The following is a 25,165-nucleotide window of genomic DNA, read 5'->3' on the forward strand; positions in this document are numbered from 1 at the left end:
GATAATGAGGACCATTGTTCCTTTGTTAGTGCTTTATTTCCCTCTTTTTTTAAACTGCTTTTACACACATGAATGACCATCAGTCTGCCAAGCACGCTTTCCAAACTACAGCTCGGGGGGTGGAGGGAGAGAGTACCGCTCTCTGCAGACCTCAGTGTCACGTTACACTCTTGGAGGGAAAAGACAACGGCAAATCTTCACAAATTCACTTTCAAATACCCTGTTTTATTGTTTTTTTTTTTGCTTTTAAAATACGTTTCCGCACAAAAAAAATGTATAACGTACGTTGTCTTGCCCAACAACGCCGCATTTTGTTTCTGTATTAAAAAAAAAACAAACAAAAGAAGCGAAACCCATTTACAAAACTTCTTAAAAAGCGAAGTGGTACACCAGTATTTACAAATCCCGTTAAATTACAACATAAATAAAATATTTACATTCAAGGAAGATGAAAGAAAAATCCTCACTTTACACAAATTCTTTTTAAAAGAGTCAGGCAGGGAAGTACACAATTCCCCCTCTCTCATCTCTTCTTCTAAAAAGTTTTTAAAAAAAATGTTTTTCCAGGGACTCCGCTGTCTTGCTGCAGTTGAAGATTTTCCAGTGGGGTTTTAAGCAGTTCCGGGGCATCTCTGCTCATTAAAAGCTCGTGGCGCCGGAAGGTCAGGAAAAACGCCGCCCTGCCCTTTGCGCCCTTTGATGGCGTCATGCGGCCGACGTGCTTTTGTGCGGCGACGTCCCTCTGTCCGCGGCTCTTTGAACTCCGCAGGGGGTGAACATGAGAGTAGCGCAAAAAAAAAAAATCTCGATTAAAACTTTCCTATTAAGAACTGTTTAGGATGCAGGTAATCTTTGAGTCCCCTCGTCCACCAACAGCGGGGTTCATTAAAAAAAAAAAAGACACCCCTTCTTCTCACATTTCAAGTTTTCCTCCTCCAACAAGACGGAGCTGTGAAGGACTGCATCTGGGCGCTATACATCTCCCCTCTGTCCTCACCTACAGCACCCTTGTACATTTTTCCAGATCTGTGCCCGTTAGCACTGTAGCCAAGCGATGTCCTCTTTCCAACACAAAAGGCCCAGTAAATTGTCGTCTCTCTGGTCTTATGCATTTAGTCCTGCTGTTATCCTGTCAGACTCTTTACTGCAGGTGGGGTCAGAAAGTCCAGGAGAGCGCCGGCTCCCGTGCGGAGAGTTTCACACAACGCCACAGACCTGCGCCTCAGCCCCCCTCCCTCCCTCCCTCCTCGCCGCCGCCGACAGCTCCTCTGGGGTACGGAGAGCGTCCACGCCCACACGCACGCAGCTGGCCAGCCCGACCTCTCCACTGTCAGAGGCAGGAGCAACGCGGAACAGGCCAGACACGTCAGGGGGGCACTACCAGGAAACATCAAACTCGGAAGGGGGAAAAAAAGAAAAAACGCAGACGGAAATCGGATGAGGCTTGTGGCTTGTGGGGTTGTCGGTGCAGTTCAAAAGTAATTCGGCACGTAGGAGCGTCTGCAGGCTCCAGACAGCCGGAGCACGCAGGGTGGTGTGGGGGGCGGGGGGCGTGGCCCGTCTCACTTCCTGTGCTTGTCCATTTTGTCTGTGGCCTTGCTCGCCCCCTCGGAGCCTCCCTGCGCCTCGCCCGAGCTCAGGTACATCTTGTCCACCTGCTTGAGGGCCTCGTTCAGGTAGTTCTGCAGCGAGGTCATGGCGGCGCAGATGGCGGGGCTGCCGAAGCCGTGGGTGATCAGGCTGAAGTGCGTCAGGCAGCCCTGGATGCCCGGCTCCAGGATAGGCGCGGGGCGCGTGTTCCCCAGAGGGGAGCGGTCCTGGGTCAGGAGGTCAGTGAACTCCTTGCAGATTTGCCTTGAGAGGAAGAGGAGACACATGAGGAAAGGAAAGCATCCACACACATAACCCTCGCTTAGCCAGGACCCAACAGGATATCAAGAACCACATGGATGCACGAATACCTCCTTAATACCTCATTGTACAACCTCCTCGGTCTTCCATAGGAAGTATTACACCACTTTGCCTGTTCATCATTGAAACTGAGAATTTGTTCTCTAATTCCATACCCAGTTAAATATGATTGAAGTTAATGAGGTTTTAAAAATCATGGAAAAATATTAAAAGGATTAAACACTTATGTACATGCCAGTTAATTCAACAAAGAAGCAGTGCACCCCTTTGTGCCATTATTAAGGAAAAGGCTGACACCTTATTTTTATTTTTATGTGCAGACATGTCGAAACTGTGACGCTCACATCAAGTACCACAGACCGGCAGGAACCATCGCTTCAGCCCTGTCTTTCATGGCTGTGTTTCCCTCGTGGGATTTCCCTTTAAACTTCACCTTGGCCAGGTCTGCTTCCCAGGTAAGCATCAGCTTTTCACTTCCCACAGTCACAGACGTGCCACCCCAAGTCCCCCGAGGACTGTTTACAGGGGGCTGATCACTATCGCTCACCCCTCGGGCCCTTTAACTCTCATTGCATTCCGGCAATTTACCAATCGGTTTTGCATTGGGTTGCTCATTTTTTTTTATACCAGGTGGTGTACAAGACATCTGACAGTTCATTTCTGCAGATCAAAGAAGGGAGAAAATGGATGGATATGTGAACCTCACTATCCACTGGGGGCCCGAGCCCACCTCTGCAAGCAACGGGCACAGGGACCTCAGCACTGCAAGACTGCAATGCTAACCATGTGCCACCATGCCAGCCAGAAGTAGCATATTATTATTTAAAATATCATAGCTGTAATTATGGTTATGTATTTATCTATTACTCATCCCACTTAGACATGCGCTCAAGACACTGTGAAACAAGCAAGTAAACTGAAGTTAAAACCACTGGGGCCAATCTTGCTTTTAATTAAAATGTCACATTTTACATTTTCAGAGCTGCCGAATGACCTGAATGAATACCTGGAAGGGTTTCTGGTTTATCTGGGTCCTGCCCTAAACAGATGCCATTATGACACATGAAAAGGCTTTGTTTTGTGGAATGTAAACATTCCAGCAGAGACAGAAAAATGCAGAACAAAAAAAAGCCACATGTGAAAAGAAAAAAAAGTCACCCAAGCTTACTTAATTATACCAGGAAACAGCAGCCTACCTCAGGTAAAGCCTTCTTTTCAAGGAGAGGCACAAAAGGGATAAATGTAGTGTGAAATGAGCTCAGTCTGAGTTGGAATGGCAGGCTGTTCTGAAGGACACGGAGGTTTAATTGACTCATAAGTAATTAAGTTAAAGGATGTGAAACCCTGGCAACTGTCATGTGTCAGGACAGCATGCAGCCTGGCACAGGGTGAGGGACTGCCCAGACAGCTGGCATTGTCCTAACCCCAGCCCTGCCAGCCTCCATTGAAGAGCCACCCAATTTACCTGGTCCCCAGCACAGAACAAGATGCTGCCCATGCAGGGGCACAGTGGCTGCACAAGGCAGGGGTCTCTCTGTTAATGAGAGCCAAGGTAATGCAGTGGCACAGCCCCAGTTGTTACCCCACTCAAGAAATTAAAGGATGAGGATCTAAGAGCAACTTCATTAGCAGAAAAGAGGTGAACAAACAGCAAAGGTAACAGGACTGAGCTGGAACAAAACACTTGCTGTCTTGTTGCCCCTGAGTGAGCGAGCGAGAGAGAGAGAGAGAACGGAACAGGAAGCCCTTACTTGGCGGCCAGCAGCATATTTTTCCGGCTGTTGATCTCGTTGCGCTCCACGTGTGGTCGGCTCAGGTACTCTGCCATGGCCTTGGCAGGGAACTCCGTCTCGCACACGTAGCCGAAATCCCGGGCCAGGTGCACTGCCTCACCTGCGAGGGGCGGAAAGGAGAAGTCCCAGGTGAAGGAAGAGCACAAGCAGCCAATTGCCTGCCCTGACGGTGGGACACCCGACGGTGGGACGCCAGCAGGGTTCCCACTCTTCTTGAGCTGCTGTGAGCCCGACGTCTTCAGAAAACAAAGGCTGTTTCTCATCGCGTCTAAGCTACCAGACCCTTGAGCCCTGAGCCAGAGCTTAATTGACAGTTCTGATCAGTCATTTCAGAGAGCCCACAGACCAAAACATCCAAATCCCAACAGCGCCCACAGCCACAGCATCTCAAACCAGCAGAAACAAAGTCTTACCAGCTTTGACCACATCATTCAACTTGCTACATGAAGAACGGCACTTTCTGTGCCCAGAGTGTAATTAGGTTGCACAACAGTTCATCAAAGCGATGGAGTCAGTTCTAAAATATAGCAGGGCTTGCACTCATCGGGTACCGTCAAGATCAAGCTCACCGCTGCACAGTGTGACGGAATCGTTGGAGAGAATCTGCTGGGCTTATAGTTCATGGGAGAGGACTGCAAATGCATCTATGTGATTAAAACAACAGAATGATGCAGAATTCCAATCTTATTCAGCCCAGTTCATATAAAAATACCATCATGTTGTTGGTATTTGGCTATGGATCAGTTCCACCACCTCCTCCTCCAGCCAGCAGCAGGAAAAGCACAAACTGTTTCCTCAGCCTGCCCGGTTTAATGGTTTTCCACAGCTCGCGGCACTCAGCCACCCTGTCCCACCACCAGAGTCTGGTCCCCGATACAGACAGGCACATCGCCGAGAGGCACACGCATTCAGACCGACACAGGCTGCAGGGTCACTTAATCCTCGTGGCGAAAGATCCCACGTGTTTACAATCCCAGATTAAAACAATGGGCTCAAGCCATATTTCAAGAGCCCACATTTCCGTTTCCAGCTGTCGACAGAGCCTCGGCAGTGATGGAGACAGTGGGCTGTCTCAGCAAGGAACAAGCGCAACTTCCATGGAATGTGCTCAGGAAGGAGCAGAATTCCGACTCATTTGCAACAGCCTGGGTTCCAGAACCCTGCCCCCACGCAACCCCCAGGAGACCCTGAGCACACCCCAACCTGCCTGGGCGGCATCACCGCATGAATTGGACAGACAGAGTGTGAACAGCAGACTGGTGTAGTGCGCAGCACGGTAAAGGAAGTAAGGAGTTTGCACAGAAAGCTTGGTTTTTAAAATTTTAGGAGCCTCAATAGGAAAATTCTGGATGGAGATGGCAAGGAGATAAAAAAAATCATTCTATAGGAATCCAACTGGATAGCTGACACAAAAAAAGTCCAGTCATGTCCCGTCAGGCACATTTAACTTTTTTTGAAAAAGTGAAAATGTCACAGATCTAAAATCCCCTTCCCACTTTTTTTGTAGTATGCAGTACTGTGCAGTACAGATGCACACCCTCCTACACGCAGAGCTCCAGCCCTGGCAGGGGCACAGGCGAGCGCATTCCTCCTTCGCGTTTCTTTCGCCCAGGAGCCCCAAGGACCGGCTGTAAATCCCGGCAGCCCTCCCTCCGAGCGCCGACTGCGCACAGAGGCCTTCAGGCCCACGAGGCCAGAACGGCAGGCAGCGCGAGAGCAGCCGCGCTCGGCCCCGGGTTCGAGAAGCAGCGCCTACCTTCCACCAGCGCCGTCAGCAGGGTCACGTTCGCCGCCTTCCTGCGCCCCGCCGGCAGGTTCAGGCCGATCTTGTCGAGCTTCTCCCTCAGCGATCGGCCCCCGTTTTTGGACTTTGCTCTGTGGGAGGAGGAGGAGGAGGATAGGGGTAAGGAAACGCGTTTTATTCTGGGTTTATATTTTTACAGGATATAGAAGAGAGGCTCAAGGCTTGCAGCACCGATGAGACTCTCAAACAGATGTCTTGTACATCAAGCAGTGCTGTTCGTAGGGTACCTGCAATTGGCTGCATTCAGTTACTTTGCAACACATTCCCTGTCTTAAGCGATTCCCAATTTATTCTTCCTACTGATGACCCCTCTTCTGCCAACCTGACCCGTTCGTAAAGCCGTCTGGGCCGTGGGTCAATGGGCTACTTGCTCCCAGGTTTAAGCTCCCCTCGGCTCAGCTTGCAGAACAACCCAAACTGCTAAAAAAAAAAGTGCTGGTGCGTGCCTCTCCAGTGTGCTACACGGTTCTCCCCCCCCGGAGTCCGAACGCGACGAAGACGGGCTTTCGGGAGCGCTGCCACAGCCCCAGCGTGACGGGGAAGCGATGTATTTGTGTACAGAGGCACGTGCCCCTCAGGTTCAGTTCCCATAAGGGCCCGACAGCACGGTTCTGTCCAGGACGCAGTCCGCTCTTGACCTCACGTGAAGCGAGGGTCCTCCTCCGGGAGGTCTTTGCGGGGGGATTTACAGGAACGGTAGCGGCCCCCCGTTTCCGCCTGGCCGCAGTCTGCGCCCGTCGCAGCGCAGATCGCGAGGAGACGGCACCGGGGAGGCTGGCGGGCCCCCTCCCTCCCCCTGACCTACTTTCCAGCTCCTCTCTCTCTCTCTCTCTCATGTCTGTCGCTCGTGGGGAGGGAGAGCGGACGCGTGCTCCCCACACAACCTCCAGGAAGGGCTTCGACTCACGGGAGGCTGGGTCAAGTGCCCCTCGGCGGGCAGCATGGTACCCCACACGCCCGGAGCGAGAGCCAGCCAGCCCCTCCGCCGCACAGGAGCAGGGGAACAGCCAGCAGGAGGAACTGGACGGCTGAATGGGGACTGCAGTCTGGACTTTTTAAAGGGGGTTTTCCTCTGAAGCGCTGCATGCGTTATGAAAACTGCATAGCGGGCCTGAACGCATTTAAGCACAAGCACAGAAAAAACAGGGCCGCCTGAACCTGCACTGTCTGCACATGTTGCGTCCCTGTATAAATCAACGTTTGACTCAGCGCACAGCTACAAGGTCTCTGGTGCAGAATCACATTACTTCAACTCCAAGAGAGAAAGACTGGGCAAATGCTGCAGTAAAACTACAATGTAGATTTCTTTACATGGAGTAGATGGTCATCTCGGAAGAGGCAGAAGAGTACTAAAGCTTCTCAAATGCTTTTGACAAGAATTGGCTAGCTGGTGTCCAGCCTCTACTGCCTCTACTGCCCCGCCCTGTGCAGTTAGACCATGCCAGCCAGCCGCGGGCGTCGAGGTGCCTACCTGCGGAGAACTCCGCCGAGCAGAGAGGCGTTCAGGCACTCCGGGGGCGACAGGCGCCGCTGCACCTCTGCCACCGTCACCTTGTACTTGGAGGTGGAGCTGAGCAGCGAGAGGCGGCCAGGCACCGAGCAGAACACCTCGCTGGGGTTCGACACCATGCCCAAGAGCGCCTCCTTCTGGTAGGGCAGCCCCAGCGCGTTGCCCTTTGCCAGCGACATGGGGCCTGTGGGAGTGGGGGGGACACACAACAAGAGAGCTCAGCCAGCATCCGGCAGAAAACCAGGGACAGATCTGTGAAATAATCGGGGGTCAAGGCCTTCCAAACAAGTCATTCACTGATAGAGAGGACCCGTTTTTTGCATAGCCACAAATCCCCTTTATTTTTCTACTCAAAAGAATAAGAAACTATGAGAAGAGGTGTGGGTTAATGGCACAGTGCTCCTGGGTTTGATTCAGGACTGGGGCATTTTCTGTGTGGAGTTTGCATGTTCTCCCCACTTTTTTATGGGTTTTAATCTGGTGCTTCAGTTTCCTCCCACCACCCACAGACACAATGACTGGGTTAACTGGTGTCTCCAAGTTGTCCTATACTTGTGTAACGGTGACGGACTCGTGTCCCATCCAGACCAGAGTCCTGCCTTGTGCCCAGTGCTTCCAGAAGAGATCCGATTGGCGATTAGCGCCCCCCAGCCCCCAGTGAACATGACAAGCTCTTCGTCAGTGCTGATGGAAGCATGGAGCCGTTCTTTTTGTTTTTAATTCAGAGACTCAAGCATGGCATCACTGAGCTGACAGCCCACCAGGAGCCCAGTCACTCCAGCCGGACCTTCAGATGGACTTTAAAGCATCCTTCTGCACTTCAGAACCAGCTCCATTTGCAACACATCCCCCGGCTCCCTCCTCCCCCCCAGACTTCTCCCCTGAAGGCCGAGACCCAGTCCACTGCTCCCCAGGGAAATTTGCTCAGCTCTCTTCCTCCACAGAACTCACAGCTCTGATTTGGAGGAGACAGTGCTATGAATTTCCAAAGGACCCGTTTTGCAGACTGAAATGCTTCCTGAGGCTACTGACAGAAAGTAATGCAGAAAAAAAAAAACAAACGCAAACAGTATGATGGTTTAGAAACCTGCAGGTGCAGCTGTCCACCTCCAGCCAGCGAGATATTTACACTTTAGCTGGACAAGAAACTTGAATGTTAACTCAGAAAGTTATTCCGATTATGAATGAGGTTGTGGTTTTGAAGTGCAGTTTATTAGAATTATACAAAAAAAAAAACCTGCAGGTTTTTTATGTTGACAAATATAGGTTAACATTAAAGTATTGTCCACCTAAAGATCTACGTATTCTGAACCATTTTATAGTTCAGATTTCATTTAGTAAAAACTTTTATACAGCATCTAACAGTTCTGCCTCACATCTGGAGTCTGATCCAGATCAGGGTACCATTCGTGAGGAGTGTGCGTATCAGATGGGCATCCCGAGATGTGTGCCCTGTGATTCAAGGGCATTGTGCCACTTTGGGCCCTGTATCTGTGGGACAGGTCTGGGTTGCTGCACCCCACTGCAAGCAGAAGCATAACTTTCCAAGAACAGATGGTTCAAATGAAAAGAATGACCTGTACAGCTCTATGACGTAAAAGAATGATCCTTCCCCCCCCCAACCACTGAGATACGCACAGCCCATCCCGGTGGTTCTGTCCAACAACACAACCACTCCATAGACTGCTTCCTTCCTGGGACACCTGACTGACTGCTTACTCCACAGCATCCACTGTGAGACCGCGCGGTCCTTCCATGGGGGGTGTTCCCACTTTCATACACTTGACAGGTTATAGATCTGGACATTTCTGATCACAGCAAGTGACGGGGGGGGCAACCTCAACCCACGGAAACCGCAGCCTCGCGCCGTCACCCCCAGAATGAACCGCATGTCCTGCGACTAACAGGCACGTCCTAGAGGCATTGATGTACCTTCGTCCTCGCCTGCAAGATAGCCACTGTCAAAATACCTCCTCTGTACCCGCTCATGGGCCCAGCCACATCTGAGTCCTAATACTGAGACAAGAAAAGCATATCACAGCACAGCACAGGAGAACGGAAGAGCAGAAGACAAAGGCAGACTCACCAGCAGCATTTGTATTTTTCCCCCCAAACAGAAACGGTACAGCAGAAGCCGATGGCATGCCATGTAAGACAGTGGCCAAGTGGTCTGCTACCAACAACAGCTACTCTTCTTATAAAGTGCCTCCAGTTTTCATCTCCGATGGTAGCCTCGGGTTCTTGTGCGCATAGGCAGCCTGCAATCTTTGTCTCTATTGGGTGTGTGTATATAAGTATATGCACCCCAACAGTTACATTAAGATAAAACGCTCATTTTAAATCCTCTGCTTTCTATTTCTTTAGGCGATACTACACCCCCCTCTTGAAACCGAACGATATCGGAGACATGAAGAAAAAGCACTGGTGCACTTCCAGAACTGCACAATGCCTCGGCGGTGATTCACACACGTTTGCAGGAGCTAAACTCGTCTCTCAGGCTGCCGCCCTGCCAACTCCGAGCCCTTTCATAACCGCCCTGCAAGAGCTCGGATCGGTGCGGATTTCAGACGCATCACGGCAGGATTAGTGAAGTGAAGGATTTACTGAAGGATCTCGAGAAGAAAGAGCACTTGAACGGCCTTTTTCTTCTTCCTCATCACCGGCTTTAATTAGCACCCAAGGTGGAGCTCCTGCATTTCTATAGAGTCGCTCTTGCTATTGAGCGGCTCGCCCGAGCGAGCGAGTGTTTGTTTTCTTTCCCAAGAGCCCCGCAGCACGGCCCTGCCCGGCCTCCCCTGCACACAAGCGACAGGAATCGAGCTGCCCGAGCACACGACCGGCTCCAGACCGGGGCCCTTTTCTGGACTTCCCTCGCAAACGACGGCACAACCTGAAGCCTGTTTTAAAGCTGCAGAACTGAAACGTTCACATACGTATGCTTGTCTCCTCGTTGGACAGGTTTCGCCCGAGGTTCAGGTATGAGGGTTCGAGAGTGAAGGACACAGCGTGCTGTATACCTCGAGGGTCTTAAACAGAGGCTGCAGCAAGAACAGTTAGAAATGAAAAGCCCTTCAGAACCACCGTGATCATCTCCAGCTGCAGCTGGAAGAAGCGGATATCTCCAAATTGTTTTTTTGGGGGGGTAAATTTAACCTCGCTGGGCTATATTTATTCCAAACAATGTACAAAATACAGACAGAAAAGTGCCTCAACAAAAACATTACTGTAAAGAAAGCTTTTTAAAAAGGTGCACACCAGATGCTGTCCCCGTTACACTTCGTCTTTTTGCAAACACTATATAAAGCGTACGTCTGCTGTGTTTAATATCCCCCGCAAAAGCAGGTAGCATGTCATTTAAAGGGAGACCAGCTTTCACTCAACTGAAATTCAGAAAAAAGAAAATCGGTTTCTTTCCCACATCAGAGCCAGTCCAAACCAAGACGAGGGTGGAGCTGATCGGCAGACTCAGCGCTTTCAGAAAGGAAGGGAGAAATGCACAGATGTACAAAGAAAGCAGGGAAATAAACCTGGTTTCTCCCGAAATCAAATCGATAAGAAACATTTCTGCAAAGTACACTCAGGTCTGAGCTAAACAGGTCAAAAACAACCACACAAAATAGGCAATATTTAAATGGTAAACAAATCCAGACAAATTTCCTTCCCTTTAAGCCGGTAGTAAAAAGAGATAGAGGGTATTAAATGCTTGCTTATGTTACTCATTTTTGCTAAGGAAGTCTGAGTAACAGTCTTCCGCCCGACAGCAGATTGACTGAATTAGTTAAAGGCCAAAACACTTTCATCTCTACCTCGTACAGAATTACCCCAGCTAGTGAGAGCAAGGGTCCCGACTAATTGATTATTTTACTGCTGAGCTAATCTAACCCCACAGAGGCTTCTAATCAAGAGGAAACGTTTAACTTGGCATCTGTGGGGGGGGAGAAAAATATGAAAACGTAAAAAATAAATTTGGTTTCGCCGTTTGTTTTTAATGGAACACACAAGCTTTGATAAATACTCTAAAGGGACAGTGCCTCAGTTTTAAAATAACAGCATTTATTTCTGCCCTTAGATACCAGAAATGAGGAAGCGCTAACATTAAGTTCCAACAGTCAACTTTCAGCAAAACCGGAAGCCTTAAAAAAAACCTCAACGTCAAAAACATGAAAAGGACTTAAAATTTACCTAGTGTGAAATAAGCACACATCTCGGACATTAATGCGCGATTTTATTTTTCATGTGCCTGCTGTGCACGCATCACCTGCATGTTGCGAACAAGGAATAAGTATGAACTTGAAAAATGATTTTGGAAGACGTCCACGTTTTCATTTGGAAGAACCATAAAGCAGAGACATTCCCCATGAAAACCCTCAGCTGTTTGTCATCGCCTTGTAATTAAAACACTAAGGCGCAGCTTCGATAAAAAATGCAAACATTTCATTTTTGCACTCGGAGACCTAGTAAAGCATTAATCTTGCTTGTCACTGTTTTACGGGGAACCAAATTGAAATATGATGGCCTCAATATGCTAAATGCTAATGAGGAGGGCAATATATACGCCAATTTAATTATTCAAGATATTTTGTAAAAGTAAAAAAAATATTTCGTTAAAGTCAATCTGGACAATGACACTACCGGGTCTGTTGTTCATTCGTTATTTGTTGAAGCGATCTAAATAGTTACACGGATAATTTTGCAAGAACATCCCAAGTCATCAATGTAAATACTGCATTACAAGTCTGTGAAGTAGCGGAAGAACTCGAATCCTGCGCCTTCAAAAAAAAAACGCACAAGCAATTATCGCCGGCTACGATGAACGAGCTTTCGACAAACTCCGTTAAAATATCAGAGTTGACCAAACGTCCATTATGCCCAAACAAGACAGTGGCGGAGACGCGGGGTGCCTGTTAATCCTCGAGAACTGCACGAGACGGGTTCCGGAGCCCACCTCGTTCCCCCTCGTGCGTGCGGGGCTGCACGCCGCCGTCCCGAGCTCGATCCCCCTGCCTGCGGGAGCGCGGCCGCAGCTCGACTCCAACAAGCCGCTTGACCACCTCCCTGTGCCACAGCTCAAGACCCGTCCTCGCCCCGGCCGCCGGGGAGCCCGGAATTAACTCCGCCAAACGAAATCCGGCCGCTGTTTTGTTTGATGAAGCGGGTCTCTTTTTTTTTTTTTTAAACGGATGATTTTTTTTCTGAACCGCAGTTTTTCTAAAGGATCGCGTTTATTTTGTTACGTCAATCTTCTTGTTAATGCAAATCCTTTTGCACAAGACGAACAAGCAAAAGAATGTTTGCATTCGCCAGGAGTCTAAAAACTGCAGTTGGCGGGAGTTCGCTTACCTGCAGCGCTTAAAATTAAGCATCGACACCATGATTTAGATCGGATTTGCATTGAGGTTAAATGTCCTTTTAACGTGCTAGAATGAGCCTAGTCACAGTTCAAGTTTGTCCGCAGTTGTAAATAACGAAAACAAGTTTAATTTACCCCTGTGTGCCACACTGCTTAAATTGTGATTATAGCAAATTCAATTAAATTGAATTCAGTATTCATTCAGTATTATTTTTTTCTTGGACAGGAAAATAGTTCAAATACAGCAGGTTGCCGTGAATCAGACAGGCAGGCGCATTAAGTTAAAACATACAGAAACATCCGTACCTTTTTTAATTACCGTCTGATCCGCCATTAATATGCTGTGGTCATCCACATTCTGCAAAACAACAAGAGGAAACTTTACTTCCAAGTGCACGCAGCAGCGAAACTCCCCTTAGATCGAGGACAAACTACAAACGCGAAAGAGAATTAATGTAAAATTGTGCTGCTTTCGCGCACACCCGTAATTAAACTCAACAATAAGAGGCGTCTACTCACAGCGAATGAGTATTTGTTAAATGGAGTGACTAACGTATAAGGATTTAAACATATAAAGAGTATATGTAAGTGTTGTACCATGCTTTTACATAGCAAATTATTTTTAATACAGTACTTTTCAACAAATATTAGACCTTGAGATGCCGTTTTGGAATTACTGGGGAAACGCTTTACTTTAAAATTTCTTTCTATGAAACTATTAACATCTATGAATTCATTAGGATAAGGTCTCAAATTCGTGGTTCTTTAAAAATAAACAATGCGCTTTTTAACAACAACCTTGACGACATCTCAGTTTAATCACTTATTTTCAGGACCCTGGTGGTGAGTGTGTAGCGATCTGTACCAAATGGACAACAATTTACACGCTGTGTATATCTTTCGCTGTGCGCATAGTAAAAACTCAAATTCCGTTGTGACAAAATTACAAGTCGATATGAAAGTTCGATCCTTCCGCTGAGAAGGAAAAAATAACACAAACCGCAGTTTGTAATTTCATTGGTGTAGTGCACGTTTCCTCAATAGAGGATACCAAAACAAGTTGCTACATTTGTTTTTTATGCGTTCGATAAATGTCTCGGCCGCTCAGACAGCCCCCCCCCCCAGACTGGTGGACTCCATTTCCCATGAGCACCCGCGGACGCCGTGACCCACCTGCGCCTCCTCCAGGCCCTGGCCCATCTCGTGCATGCCCATGCTGTCCCCGAGGACGGACGGGTCGATGGCGTGCCCGTGCGGCAGGAGCAGCTCCGGCCGGCGGAAGGCCTCCCTCCGCCCGCCCGCGGCGCCCGGCTCCAGCCCCAGGATCTGGCCGGCCAGGCCGGAGCGCCCGTGGGGGCCGAGCCCCGAGTGCTCGGGGTTCTGCCGGCCGGGCCAGGCCTGCTGCTGGCTGGTGGCGGGGGAGGGCTGGTGCAGGGGGTTGATGTTGAAGGTGTCGCCCAGGTGCGAGTAGGGGTCGCCGGACTGCGGGTACGCCATCGGCTGGTAGGGCGGAGGGAAATAGGGCGGCTGGAAGTCGGAGCTGCCCGAGTGGGAGAGGGGAGGAGCCGGGCTGTATAGGTGCTGGCTGACCGCCGTCAGGTGCGGCAGCCGGGGGGCCCCGTTGCTGCCGCCATCGTGCCTCTCCTGAGGGGGAAGAGCAAGGAGTAAGAAGAGCCGTGGAGATCACAGAGCGCCGTCGCGAGTGCCAGTAGCACTGGGGTTGAGCGGAGGCGATTATCGAACAGCGACACAGTTACGGCTGTGTTCATCCTCAAATATCATCCGTCCTGATGCGCTCGGTGCGCGTCCCACCCTCCCACAGAGTCTCCCCTCCGCAGAGCGCTTTAATAACGACGAGGAGCAAGAGGGTTTGCTTTTGTCTCTGTTCGATCTGGTTTTAAAATGTAATGGTTTTCCTCCTTTTACATTTACACTTATTCGTTTGCGTAATGACAGAAAATTTTTAAAAAAAGTTACCACACGTTGCATGTGGACAAGATGCAAAGGGGTTTGGACAGCAGTAGAATTTTAAAGCATTTTCTTACGATTCTAGAAAACTATTTAAAAAAAAAACTAAAGCTGGTCATAGCCCTTCGGCCGTGAGACGTCTCTCCTGGCCCTCACAGATCCACTCAAAATTTGAGAAGTTAATAAAACAGTGAATAAGTAGCCTCAAGCTAAAGCATAAATATTTAAAAATATCAGTAGCTGCGAACCATTGAAAGCTTTTAAAATATATAGATGTATTTTAATCATGGTCAATCTACTCGCAACCGACTTTTGGAAAAAGATGATCTCCCAGCACATCGGTTTCTAGAGAGTGGGATAGGTGTATATTTAATCTCGTACAACGAACAGTGTGAATCTGGTAGACTACACCAACAACACTGGCGAGAGCGGTCGATTCTACATGTTCTGCACCCGAAAAAAAAAACCCAACAACTTTCGTTGTTGTGAACCCGATTTTAAAAATCTGTAGATGGGGAAAATTTAGAATGGGCTTTACAAATTTGCGAACTAATTCCTGTTAAATTGTTAAATTAAAAAAAAACCAAACTGTTGCACATAGATCAATGATCCCCTCTGGCATCACCTACTCGTTTTCTCAATTTCTACACCCGGGAAGAATTTCGCAGTTCAAGCGCCTTCATCCCGAGTTGAAAGCGTTTTCCAGAGCGCACCTGAGTACATTCGGGGGGTTCGCTCCCCACAATCTGCAACTGCTTCAGGGCTGAGTTAGGTTTCTCTAAGCGCGATTTAAGACCATTACTGTTTTTCGACATATTGACTTTTACAAAGTCTTACAAAGTGACGGCGATAAACGTCTTCAAATCCGTTTGGATGGGGGGTTTTTTATGCTTCTTTAATCGGGTTTAAAGAATTTAAGAACAGCGTAGAATCGTTTCAGTCGGTTTCGCGTTATTCAAGACGAGTGTGGTGTAGTCCGCTTTTCAAAATCGCCTCGCAGCGTCTTTCCTGAAAATGACCGCTGAACGAGCTCAAGGCCAGACTACCTCTCCCGTCACCCTGTCGCTCGTTTGCTTTTACTTTTTGTGAGCCGCTAGCAAGGGAAAAAAGATGGGGATTTTCGGTCATGATTTCTTCCAGCGTGCGCGGCTGCCGAGCCCGTGAGCCCGTGAGGGTTAATAGGGGGGCTCGTTTTCAATGCCCGGACACGGGGTCATGCGGAGCGTGAAATGCTCAGGGCTCGAGCCGCCCGGCTTCTAAAAGACGTCTATTGATGCGGAGTAGCTGAATCTAATCACGCGGAGCCGAGGGGACAGTATGGAGCAGACTATGACCAATTGAGCCGGGGGGGGGGAGAGAGGTCGCCCCGCATCAGTGCCCGTCCCTGCGCCAGCTTCAGGCGACAGGATCTGCACAGGATACTTGGAAGCACTTCGATCTCGAAGAGAATCCGGGAGGTTAACGGCGTGTTTCCCAGACGGCACCGGCCCCGTTCCCAACGCTGCGCGGAGACACGAACCCCGGATTCGCCGTCAGACTACCACAACATCACGCCTCGTCCCGGAATCGTTGGCCTCCTGATGCTAAAACAAGAAAGCGCGGCCCTTTTTCCCCGACATCTAGCGATCTGTGTTTTAGGCAGTGAAACACAAATGGTTTCTAAACAAAGGGTAAGAAACGACTGCACGATCAATTGCGTACTGACCCCCTACTTAATTTTAATTAATTCCGTAAGGACCTTGACTCGTTCTAATTGTCGAGCAAATGCTACACGCGAGCTTCAGGCAAAGGGCTGCGGATCTGTGGGGCACCTGGGCGCCCCTTTCCTCTCGGAGCCCACGCCACGGCGCGGGTAGGGGGCGAGGAACAGACCAGTTCGACCGGTCGGCTCACCTTCTGAATCATACCTGTACAATTCACTGACACTCGCTGTACTGCCAAAAACAGGACCTAAACCGCTTCAGTTCCGCCTGTTGGGGCCTGCACGGCTTTTCAGAAAATAATTCGTGATGACTGAAATAAAACTTGAAACAAACACACCTCTCACCTCAGTGAGGGAAAGACTCAAACCTTTCATTTTGCATATAGTAGTCCTCGCCGCTGACTACATCTTTACCTGGATATTCTGTAAGTATCCCCGATACTACAGTGGTAACCGAAGTCTCGTCGAGCGGCGGAATGGACTCAGTAGTGTCGTTACGGGCGGATATCCCGACAACCTGTCCGATCCGCCCCGCCAGTCGCGAATGAACCGGCACACCCTCGCGTCTCCCTGCCTACCCAATCCGTCCACCCGAAACTACCCCACATCACAACCGATTTGAGAAAATATCATCCTGGAAACTTTAAGGTGGACTTCACCCTTCGGCGCTGTTTAAAATGTAGCCCCGATATCCCTCCGTGTACTCTACAGCCCAGGCGCGTTTGCTCGCTTACAGATCCAGGAATTGAACACTTGAAAGGGAGCCGATCCGAGCACTTATTTTAAGATGGAGTAAGTTTACACCTGGGCAGACAACCCAGCGCCCGGTTCTTGGTCTTCAAGTGCTCCCGGAGCCGCCTGTGCAAAAACGCCTGCGCTAGTTACCCTGTCCATCTCTCACCTCGCAGTCTTCCTCGTATTTCACGTTGTCCGCTAACTTCCACAGCATGGTCTCAGGCTCATTCAACTCCAACTCCGGACGGCGAGCCGCTCTCGGCGGGGCGGGTATATCCGAGGAGCGCACTTCGGGAGCTCCTACTCAACTCCGGAGCGGTCGCTGTGCTTCGCGTGGAGATCAGGACAGCCTTGGAAGAGTCAACCGCATGGGGCTCCCTGCTTATCAACGCCGTCGTCTTCAACAGGAAATATATATAATTTGCAAAATCTGGAACCGTCCCTCTTGCGAAACGGACAGGACAGCACTGCTGCAGACTCGCTGAAGTGCTCAGGAATGTCACCTCCCTCGAAACTTAGCCCTCCTTTTTTCGGCTTCTTGTAATCGGCAACTGGACCCCAGAGTTATATTTGCATAACCACCCCCAGGAAGGATGGGTCTAGGGGTGACGTCACGCCCGCGCCTCGCCTCTTCAGCGGTTAGTCGCCCATTGGCTACAGTTAATAAAGAATGGGCCAATCAGCGAGCGCACCGTCTCCTGTCTGCTTTCCTATTGGCTGCGAAACCTCTCAGGTCCGTGTTTACTTTTTCCCCTATCGCGTTCAGAAGGCAGAACATGTCCAGGTTGAAATTTACGGCTGCCCCACTTTGTTTTGTTTTTTTTGTTTTAAAGAATAGGCTCCGTATAGGGTTTGGTTAACGAATTGTTCCGTACGGTTTGTTATAGTATTAAAAATAAAATAATGCCAAACCGCTTCGCTCGCCAGAGGCTCGTATCGGTAAGTGGAGTTTCAGCGACGCGGGTCAAGCAGGTTGGAAATTACCCGTTTTTAGTGTCGGTGTTACAGTGCCATAATACGGGAACTGAAATACAATTAATCATCATATTTAAAGTTGAAGTATTCATCTTTCGCACTTTAACTGTAAGATTTAAAGAGGATGTTATAGCTAGGGATTAAACTTAACCTTCTCACTCCAAATCCAAACACCACTAATAAAGCTACAGCACTACTAATGATACCTACGTACATTTAAACAATCTCCACTAATTGAACCACTGTACCCAAAGCAGTCCGGCTGCCATTAAAAGGGTCATGTTTTTTTGTATTGCTTTATAAATTATATCACACGATATTTTGTTTGAAACATCTGTGCCCGGACAGAAACGCTTCCACAGTTCTCCCTGAAGATGTACAGTAAGCTATGCAGGTTCCAAAGAGCGGTAATTAGGTACATCGGTATCTGCTAAAGTGGATGTTGTAAATTGTACTATTTCCCTACGTGCAAATATTGCCGTTAAATGTTCATTCGAATTTCACTTTCTAAACTTTTTTGTATACAAAGTCACAATGTGCCTCTTGATAGTCTTTCCCCGAAATGGAATTGATTTCGATTTCAGCTCAAGCCTTAGAATGTGATATTACGAATTGTGTTCAGAGGAACTTAAGAAGACTGTTCTTGCGAACAGTTCAGTGGTAAAAACAACACGTTAATCATGGAAAATAATGTTCTGTCTACATTAAAAAACTGCCCCGTTGACGGGTCGGTCAATAACGTATCGAACTTCAGCGCAGTTCTGCGCGTCGCTGTCTCAACGCAAATGGTATCGTTTTTGACGCGTTTAGCACGATATCTCGGACGGCTTTGCTCGGACGTTCACGCCGAGAAAAGACTTAAAAAGAACCATTTCTTTGTCCACAATGGGAAATATTTTTTGGGGGTGAGTATTGCAAAAACAAAATCCAAAAAATATGCCTTACATCATCAGTGATGTACACAAATGAGAAAACGGTGTATAAAATGAATGGCACTGACAGTAAACGCACCCTCTTCTGGTTCCTTACGAAAGACACTTTAAACGAGATACGAAACGCACCCTGAAAGCTCTTGAGGAAGAAGTTAATTGGTTTCTTTTTTCCTTTATGTAAATAGTGGGTTGTCGGGATTTGTGGAATTAATCTCTAATGCCAAGCGGAAGTGCCGCTTTTATTAGTAGTAGGCTGGTAGTTATTAAATGCCTGATGATGTCTGGACATTGGAATAGGGAGCAAGGCCGACTGAGAGGCGGCGATGTTACACGCGGAGGCCTGTCGGCCCATCCTGCCCGTCTAATTGATCCCAAGAACTCGTGTAGCTGCTCCTTGAAAGAAACCAGGGCAGTTCCACACTCCCACAACCCTTTGTGTAAAGAAGTGTTCCCACTTGTCTCCCCCGGTGTACGATTTACTGTCAATTCTGAAGGCTTCTGCCCGGCTGACTTTGAGGACTTTGAATACTTGTATCGGGTCCGCTCTCTCTGAGACTGAAAGGTATCTAGACACCGGAATGCCTCGCAGCTTGAACACGGCACAAGGGCAAAGGGAGAAAATGTGTTACTATAATTCAATATCCTGCTCCTTCAGATCATGTTTTTTTTTTAGTGTTTTTTTGGAGCCGCAGACCCGCCTGGCCAGACGGAAGTGGGACACCGCGGTCCGCAGTGCAGGCTGGCACTGACCGAGCCGAGCCCCACTTCAGCTCAGCTCAGCTGACTTCAACACCAACCTTGTTCAGATGTGCATTGTGGAATTCCTCGAAACGATTTAATTTGGCATTTGCCCCTTTTTTTTTTTGTTTGTTTCGTTTTGTAAAAGCATTCTGGAATCCCTAGACACGAGGAGAACTGTCCTCGAACTTATTCGTGTCGTATTTGTAACATACAGAGGCAATGAAGTGTCCTTACAGTACAGCCATCCGTTTCCGAGTAAATCGGAGGAAGGCGATGTCTTTATATTGTCAACGCGTGTCCGCGCTTCTGCGAGACCGCGCCGGGCCGGCACTGCTGTGCAGGCAGGGACAGCTGGAGGAAATTGAATTACACTGAACCACTACAGCTGTAACACATGAATGGCAATACGGGGATTTTCGGATAGATACGGAAATAAATTGGAGCTTTCTCCCCTGACCTTAAATCTAATAAAATGAGAGAATTCCTTCATAGCATATTTTTAAACTTGTTACATACTTAGAATATCCATTACCCCTCCAGACGATAATTAGAATATTTACAGTATTTACTAGTGGTTTTTATTTTAAAAAAAACCCTACACTAACTTTACTTCCTACAGAATTCTATTGGTGTTCTGTAATACTGCATACTGGGAATATACCATTATATAACGCTGCGCACAAAACCGTAAAATACTACTGTCAGATACTAGATTATGTCCACAGTTTAGGATGAAATATACAAGTTATATAATTTAAGGTTAATACCTTATTACGATTAATGTATCCAATACTTTTAGGTTCTGAAAGAGCATTTACAGCCGTGGTTCTGTTCGGACGGGAGTAAGAAAACAGAACAGCAACAGATGAGAGCGAGTCTAGCGGTCATTCATCCGGTCTTACTCGTTTCGTTTTCGGGATATAAGGGACAGAGGCTTGATTTTAATTTACACTATATAATGTCTACATTATGCTGAACTATTACTCTTGATACTGTAGGCTAATACAGACGGACCCTGCAGGGTAAAATCCACGTTTAGGTTTACCTCGGTGGTACACACGAGCGAACAGTGTAGTGATTACTAGAGCATCTTCTGCTGTTTATTTCATCTCGGGAGATTCGCCCCTGACAGTAATTACGGAGTAAAATGGCTTCTGGTAGCACTCTCGCGTCCCTCCCCAATTCCTTCGAAATTGCAGGCTGTTAAAATGGGATTTCGTACAAAAGTGGAGTATCTTCCACGACACCGGTCCGGCGAGGTGAGACCGGACCTGTGACGCAGGAGGAGAGGGTCGGGGAGTTCCTGGCAGGTCGCTCGAAGCTTCAGAGGATTCGGGGCTTAAAGCGCCCAATTATCTCAAGCCCAGCGAGCACCAGGGACCCTCCGAGCTCTTCATTCCAGAACGCATTACCATTTTTGGTGGAGCTGCTAATGAAAGAGTCTGGGACGCGTGGAAGTGCTGGAGTCTCTTTGATATGCAGGGCTGGCTTTTTCTATAGCAGGGGCAAGCTTCCTGACGGCGCAATGTAAGCAGGCAGTAATGCCGTACACAGACACCCGACTCCAGCTCTCCACGCCGGCCGAAGACCTGGGCTCTCCCTCGCCCGTGTGAGCATTCTAACTTAATGAAATATACACACACCAGGCCCTACAAAAATGAGTTTATTTTGAAGAACAAATATTCGACTGTTTCTACAGCACGACTCTTGTTATGGTCTGTGATTAGTTTTTACTTTAATCTACTTCATATGCGTCATATTGTTCTTCGATCTAGTATTATTTTACATACACATTGTCCAGACCTTAATAATGGTGCATTTTCACACGGGCAGGGATTGTTACAGCCACTCGCTCTGCTGTAAAATGTAACGAGCATTAATGCGAGACAGTTTCCCCGTCTACTGCCTCGACTATCTTTACTGTCCACATAAACACGACCAAGAGACGTTTGTTTCACAGCTGGTCAGTTGTCACAGACGTGTTTGTATTCTTCACTGCTACAACAAAACGAAAACGTACTTTTGCTAAAACTGTTCGCTAAACATATGGCCATATATTCAGTTAAGGTTTAGACGCACAAAATTTAATCCACACAAATGGAATCGTGGTATTTCTACTGAAAATATGGTGTATTAAGTTTGTCGACAAAAGAAAAAAAATATATTTTTCCATAGAAAACCGTGGATGAATTTAATTCAATAGCTTGCAATATTTTATCTGGTTCTGAAGAGCCGGTATCAGGTATATAATTCTAAGAATTTGACTATGTGAAGGAAAAGGCATCGGCACGCTATAGATCCGAGACCAGGCCTGTAATCTAAGAGTTTTCCCGCCGCACATTATCACCGATTCCTGCGCTCACGACAGAGCCCACCGGCAGAAACTCTTCCTTTTTTGCCTTCGGGACCGCGAAGCGAGGGGCCGAGCTCACCTACAGATACAGCAGGAGGGGAAATGAACGAGTCCGACGGAGGTGCCGGTGGGAAACGTCTTTACCTACTCAGGCCTGTGAAATGACGCCGCGGCGGTGTTCTCCAGAAATACAACACAACGCGCAGTCATTCAGAGAGGCTCATTTTAAGTGGTCACGACCCGGAAAAAAATAGAGTATAATTTTATACATTATTCTAGCGCCCTCCAGCAAGCCTCAGGGATATCCTCGCCTCAAGTTGCTGGCCCCACACAGAACTGAGAATTTCTACTGAGCAGAGAAAACGAATCTCCCGGCGGGACGCGCCAGTCGCGGCAGTAATTAACCTGCGGTTTATTTCGCCCAATTATCCCAACCCGAAGGCCAGGCGATGTACCTGCGGGACACTCGTGGTGAAGGAATTCCACCCCGCCGACTGGAGAAGAAACATTTCGTTTGGCAAATTCGCGTTACACGTGAATGAGATTCTGCTCGTTCCGTTTCCACGGCGGGTTGTGAAGGAGGAAAAGCGAGAGTCTAACTCGAACACCAACCTGAAGACAATTAGGACGCGGGAGCGAGAAATGTCGCCGAATGATTCACGCGGCGTGTTCAATCGTGACGGAGGCGGAGGTTTGTTTTATTCCACTCGCTCGTGACGACGACGACGAGGGATCGACGCTTCAGTAAACAATATTTCAACCATCAATCTGTTCTGTATTTAACGTTTATCAGTTGCTGTACTAAGGTTTTTTACGTTGTTATCGATAACGTGTAATACTGCTAAGCCGTTTCTCAGAAAACTATTCGAAAGTGCCGATATTGATGAAAAGGACAGGATCTGAGAGGCCGGTGAGCTCGATTAAGATAATATTTGAAAACGAAGAAAACCAAATTATTATTTTTTTTAAATACATAACTATGTTTACCCATTTACATCAAGTAACGACATTTTAAAAAACCCTGAAATTGTATCATCTTGATTTAAACAGAATTTAGATTTTTCATTAACATACGAATGTAGCTTACTGAACGAATAATTATTTTTACTCCTTGTTTATATTCCAAGGTAAAATATTCAGCGTAATAAACAAGCGTGGAATGTCAAACAAATGAGTTTTATGCTCCATTTTTTCCCCGTCTGAAAATGAACACCTTAATCACAAAGTCCCCGTACAATTACGAAAGTGTTATACAAAATGATTTTGGAAGTGTTCTTAAAAAAACCCACTTAAATAAAGGTTTAATAAGCCTCAATAAAGGAGGCTTGTCGAAAAGGGACCTGCTTTAATTCTCCTCGTCGTCATGGAAAACGAGTGTTCCCGAGACCTGTTCCCTTTTCGCGTCTCTTCGGTCGACAAGGAGATACCCCTGCGGTCACAGCTCTAAGTGTCCGATCGCTGTCCAGCGAACGCGAAACCAGTGTTCCCCCGGACAAACCGCAGAAGCCGACTCACGCCACGCCACGCCACGCAGACAGCCCGCACACAGGGACGGTCTCCCTCTCGCTCGGGGACGAGTTTGAACCGCGGGCTGCCCTGAAGGTGAGCGCTGGGGTCACCTGGCGCCGCTCGCCCTAGCGAACCCCTCATTAGAAAGCGGGCTGAATTCGGGCCTGGAGGAGCCCACTCGTGACTTATGTTCACACAGGGAGCGCTCAAGGGCAGCCTGCAGCTCTGATTGCGTGTAAGGCGCTGTCAGGGGCAGAATATACAAGTGTGAGCGAGCGAGTGCCCGAGTGCCCGAGTCGCCTCCCTTCCCTCTCCTGCATCCCGGTCTAGGGCTTCCTCAGACAGCGTGCAGCGTCTTCCTAACGCGATGTTGCGAACTCCCCACACCAAGAAGCTGGGAATTGTACGGCTGGGTTAGCGCCCTGTTCTCCAGCGGGGCGTATGATTGGCAATGCTAAGACTATATAACTCTGTGGTCTGTTCAGGAAAAGAAATACATATTTCCTCCCCGCCGCCGCCGCTTCTTTTCAAATCTATGCAAATCAAACAATGTCACGGTTACCCGATCAAAGCCCACGTTACCTGCCACTCTATCCTGTCCAACAGAGACATCTGCACGGGCCGATCCGCTGCAAGTCCAGTCCAGAAGCGTCCTGCGGCTGGCGAGTCGCGAGAAGTAACCTGCGCCGCGAGCTTCACCTGGCTTTCTGCGCCCCGCCGCCGCGCAGGCGCACTGCGTCCCCAATACACCTGAATGGAGAGGCGCTCCTGCAGCGCGTCCCCTGCATTCCAACCACGACCGCCTCCTTCCCGAGAGCGCTGCTTCGCACCCCGCGCCTCTCAGAAACAGCAATGTTCTCCGTAGATGGCAGAGATCAAAGAGCACAAGTCGGGGCATTCCTTTTAAGTGGAGGACGGTATTTATTCTATGTGAGCAGATAAAGCTCTTCTATGTCGTTCTGTCCGAACAGTTCAGCTCCGGGCTTGCGGGCTTGATATCCACAGGTCTGCATGAGGGCCAAGGCTGCCGTGTGCCTGTTTAATTACCGGTGGAAGATTGATTCAAATAGAGCGTGTAAATTTAACCTGGTCATATCAATCGTCATGCAAACAAAATATACAGATACAACGAAAACTAGTAAAACTAGAGGTTGTCCCTCATGCATTGTCAAGAAATCGATTTTTTTTACATTAGTCTGCATTGTGGTGCGTAGAGACGAATTCAAGCCTGTGTTAATTTAATTAGATTGCACATTCTCCAGCATTGATTGCTTCTTGTCTTTTACTAATGACTGCAAATGGCTCGGCTGCTTCTGCGTGAATTTTTTTATTCCGCATAAGTTACTGCTTTTCTTTTAAAAATGACACTTTGAATAGTCAAAGAATATCAATTGAACACGAATAATGCAAATCACCTCCATACACTGAATATTTCCATTTCAAATCTTCTTTGTTTAACACGGGTCAACAAGAAGAGCGACATTTTTCAGAACCGGGGAACCTACTATAATTTTATTAGAAAAACCTGTTAAAATTAAATGCGCATACGATTATTATTCATATCTTGAATTTACCGTTTTTGATGAATTATTCGAAGGCAAACCCAACAAAGGTATACATTTATATAGATAATAAAGATTCTAAGGGAGATTCGCCAAATATTCGATTTTATATAATGAGTAACTTCCTAAACTAGGCGATTTGCGCTAAGTATAAACGGTGAGATTTACGAGAAGACAGAATTAGTGTGTGAAAGTTATAAATTGGCGAATTAATTAAACTAATTAATTAATATAATTAGATTTTTAAATATAAATAAGAATCAAATGCAAATATTAATCGATTTGCAGGAACACTTTTAAATCGTGTGCTTCTGTTCCTG

The 25,165-nt window shown here is 47.9% G+C and overlaps 1 protein-coding gene across 4 annotated transcripts; it reads right to left on the minus strand.

Annotated features, from left to right (window-relative positions):
* Positions 1-204: 204 nt before the first annotated feature.
* On the minus strand, positions 205-24,011 carry tfap2c (transcription factor AP-2 gamma (activating enhancer binding protein 2 gamma)). 4 transcript variants are annotated; one of them, XM_088607753.1, is made up of 8 exons: positions 23,866-24,011; positions 13,542-14,012; positions 12,675-12,726; positions 8,951-9,034; positions 6,980-7,202; positions 5,461-5,579; positions 3,663-3,804; positions 205-1,854 (listed from the first exon to the last, which is right to left on the minus strand). In XM_088607753.1, exons 1-8 carry the CDS (start codon positions 23,893-23,895, stop codon positions 1,563-1,565), a joined length of 1,413 nt encoding a protein of 470 aa, XP_088463879.1. In that variant the 5' UTR covers positions 23,896-24,011; the 3' UTR covers positions 205-1,562. The 4 variants fall into 4 exon arrangements, with proteins under 4 accessions (XP_088463879.1, XP_088463878.1, XP_088463881.1 ...); XM_088607752.1 differs by lacking the exon at positions 23,866-24,011 and adding an exon at positions 16,940-17,368; XM_088607755.1 differs by lacking the exon at positions 23,866-24,011 and adding an exon at positions 16,453-16,773.
* Between the last annotated feature and the right edge of the window lie 1,154 nt (positions 24,012-25,165).

This window comes from Lepisosteus platostomus, chromosome 15 (assembly GCF_059453375.1).
Source record: "Lepisosteus platostomus isolate fLepPlt1 chromosome 15, fLepPlt1.hap1, whole genome shotgun sequence".
NCBI lineage: Eukaryota > Metazoa > Chordata > Actinopteri > Semionotiformes > Lepisosteidae > Lepisosteus > Lepisosteus platostomus.